Source organism: Neoarius graeffei, chromosome 11, assembly GCF_027579695.1.
Source record: "Neoarius graeffei isolate fNeoGra1 chromosome 11, fNeoGra1.pri, whole genome shotgun sequence".
Classification (NCBI taxonomy): domain Eukaryota; kingdom Metazoa; phylum Chordata; class Actinopteri; order Siluriformes; family Ariidae; genus Neoarius; species Neoarius graeffei.
This window is the reverse complement of record NC_083579.1, coordinates 57,838,525-57,842,009: the sequence shown is the minus strand read 5'-3', so window position 1 is coordinate 57,842,009 and position 3,485 is coordinate 57,838,525. Positions and strand designations below refer to the sequence as shown.

The 3,485-nt window shown below is 41.3% G+C and overlaps 1 protein-coding gene across 1 annotated transcript; it reads left to right on the top strand.

Moving 5' to 3' along the window:
- The first annotated feature begins 871 nt into the window (after nt 1-871).
- Nucleotides 872-3,485, top strand: prph2la (peripherin 2-like a). Its single transcript, XM_060933086.1, has 3 exons — nt 872-1,452; nt 1,554-1,800; nt 3,222-3,485. The coding sequence occupies exons 1-3, from the start codon at nt 872-874 to the stop codon at nt 3,483-3,485; spliced, it is 1,092 nt and encodes a 363-aa protein (XP_060789069.1).

Genomic DNA, 3,485 nt, shown 5'->3' with positions numbered 1-3,485 from the left:
TGAAAGTGGGAATATCTGATAAAGATTAGAGAAACAACCTAATATGTAAGGTGTTCTCAAAAACTATGCAAGATGGAAGCAGACATGTTTGGGTGAGTATTAAGGTATTTACTATACTACCACTAATTCTCTAAGGATCGTTTTAATTTAGAATGTCTGTCCAAGTGCAGGGGTGTCTCTGTCCGTCTGTCGATGAATGTGAGATCTTTTTGATTTGCTCTGCTGAAGGTTTGTGGATTTTATGTCAGAAGTGTCTTGTTTTTAAGGCAAAATAATACATTTGATGTAGTATTTGTCAGTTCTTAGTTGTGCACACTTTATAAAGCTGGAAAATGTTTAGACTGTTTCCAGTCTTTAAGCTTCATATGCTTTGTCATGGTGATAAATTGTTAGAAATACATTAAAGCACATAAAAATTGAAAAGGGAAAAACCGTCAGTGAAAATTAAAATATAAAATGTAAACTAACTTGAATTTTCTGTTGCTCTTGTCTGTGTGGAAGCACGTGAGCATCTTTCAGGTCACTTGAAGAAATAACAGACCAGGCTGACATCTGCTTCCCAAAGAGAGACACATGCGTGTACTCCCAAAAGGTCATACAAAATCTATCTTTTTGGACAGAATATTATGCTTGCATCAAGCATTTGTTTATTTCTCACCACTGAGCAACCAGCAAATCCAAGATAAAAATGCCTTGCTTTTGAAACAAATGCCACTTATATTTCAGCTTAATGTCCCTTCCAATATTTCCTGGTAGCTTTTTTTTTCTCCACAAAAACAGCTGATTTTTAAATTCCTCAGTTTTTTGCTCTTTAAATACCCTACAAAATATAATTCACTCACTAAACTGAAGCCTGAGGAAAGTCGCCGCAATGGCTGTTCTACGAGTAAGATTCACTAAAACCCAGAGGGACAGGCTTGCCCAGGTTCTATGGTTGCTGAACTGGATCTCGGTGGTGACAGGCCTCATCCTGTTCAGTCTGGGCCTTTTCCTAAAAGTGGAGATCAACAAGAGGAGAGAGCTAATGACCAAGCAGGAAGTTCATTCTGTACCAGATATGCTAATTGCAGTGGGGCTGATAGCTTGTGTGATTAATTTTGTTGGAGGAAAGATTTGCTATGACTGTGTAGACACCAACAAGTTCTTGCGCTGGAAGCTTGTGATGCTTCCTTATATAATTTGCACATTTTTCTTTACCCTGTGTGTGCTGGTCGGTGCCCTAATGTGCTACACCATGCATGGGGAACTGAAGGAATCCCTAGCATTGGGCCTACAAGATGCTATGCGCTACTATAAAGATACAGACACACCAGGCCGTTGCTTCCTTAAAAGCACTGTTGACCTGCTGCAGATCCAGTTCCAGTGTTGTGGTAATGCAGGCCACAGGGACTGGTTCCAGATTCAGTGGATCAGCACTCGTTACCTGGACATGTCCAAGCGAGAAGTGGTGGAGTAAGTAAGATGTTTTAAGGATTGAAATTAAGGATAACCTTGCTTTCCTTAAAGTCTGACTTATTTGACATTGGTTGGTTATGTGACCATTTTCTTTGAAGCCGTTTACGCAGCAACGTGGAAGGAAAGTACCTGGTTGATGGGGTACCTTTCAGTTGCTGTAACATCAACTCACCTCGACCATGCATTCAGTATCAAATCACCAACAACTCAGCCCACTTTAATTACAACTACCAGACAGAGGAGCTCAACTTATGGAGTAAAGGCTGTCACCAGGCTTTGGTGGAATACTTCACCGACATAATGCACTCAATCGGCCTTATTGTGCTTCTCATCTGGCTGTTTGAGGTTAGCATTTGCTTATATTGAATAATACCAAAAATAAAAATTTAAGTTTTGTGTTTGAAGTAACCTTTTTATGATTACATTTTCTCTGAAAAAACAAGAAAAGTGTGCATCATGTGCTTTCCTTGCATGTTCACTCCACCTTAAATGGTTTTCCTCCTTATCACTGTATGTTCATGGCTTAGTATAGATTATATGGTGATTTATAAGGAAAAATCAGGGTCTTACAATCAGGGATTATAAGGAGGTTGTCTCAGTCTGTCTCATGTAAATAATGGATTCTCATGTCATTAATTTATCTTATGTAAATGTTAATGAAACTACTAGCATATAAAAATACAGGGTGTTTCAAAAAATTTGATATTATGAGATGTAAATATCCCAGAAACTACATGGTCTAGGCAAGTGAAACTGAGCAGGCTTAATGTTGAGCAATATAAGATTTATTCCTCAAAATTTGAATGAGAAATTCAAAAAGGTATGTGGATTCCATGAACGATTTCACAAATTTTCAATATGCACGCCGCCTGAGACACGACACACAGACAGCCTTCGTCTTTGAACTTTTTGTGCCATGTCCAAATCTGCGTTGCAGTTGGTGCATTTTTAAAGAATTCTCTCATAAATGCACGCTGTGCAGTCTTGTTCGATTGTGTTCGAGTGTACTCTAACACACAAAACGCCTTTTCTTTTCCAGTGAATGGCATTCTATATGTAAAAACATTAAACATAACATTTTGACCTGTGGGCGGCACGGTGGTGTAGTGGTTAGCACTGTCGCCTCACAGCAAGAAGGTCCTGGGTTCGAGCCCCGGGGCCGGCGGGGGCCTTTCTGTGTGGAGTTTGCATGTTCTCCCCGTGTCCGTGTGGGTTTCCTCCGGGTGCTCCAGTTTCCCCCACAGTCCAAAGACATGCAGGTTAGGTTAACTGGTGACTCTAAATTGACCGTAGGTGTGAATGTGAGTGTGAATGGTTGTCCGTGTCTATGTGTCAGCCCTGCGATGACCTGGCGACTTGTCCAGGGTGTACCCCGCCTTTCGCCCGTAGTCAGCTGGGATAGGCTCCAGCTTGCCTGCGACCCTGTAGAAGGAGAAAGCGGCTAGAGATAATGAGATGAGATTTTGACCTGTTTCCACACCTGCTGTTAAAATTTGAGGTCAATTGAGCAAAAATTGGCAAAGTTATTAGATTGTGAAATTATATCAAATTGTTTGAAAACACCCTGTATAATACCATTAACACGTAGCAGTTCTTTCGCCCGTAGTCAGCTGGGATAGGCTCCAGCTTGCCTGCGACCCTGTAGAACAGGATAAAGCGGCTAGAGATAATGAGATGAGATGTAGCAGTTCTCACCTGTTTTTCCACTATCAAACTAACCTGTGTAAAACAGCCTCATTGTCCATATTCTCTCTCTAAAATGACAGCTGTCTGTCCTCACTGGTGTTCGGTACTTGCAAACAGCTCTGGAGAACATGCTGCTTCAAGGAGATCCCGAGTCTGAATCAGAAGGATGGCTGTTGGAGAACAGTTTTGCGGAGACTGCACGCTCTAGCTTAATCATCATAAAAAACCTGGGCAAGTGCAATCAGATTGAGGTTGAAAATGGGGACCCCAATGTAAACAGGCCATCCACAGCACACTATGGTCCTGATAATGTACCTCCAAAGCAGATGCCTGTGGCCAGTTAA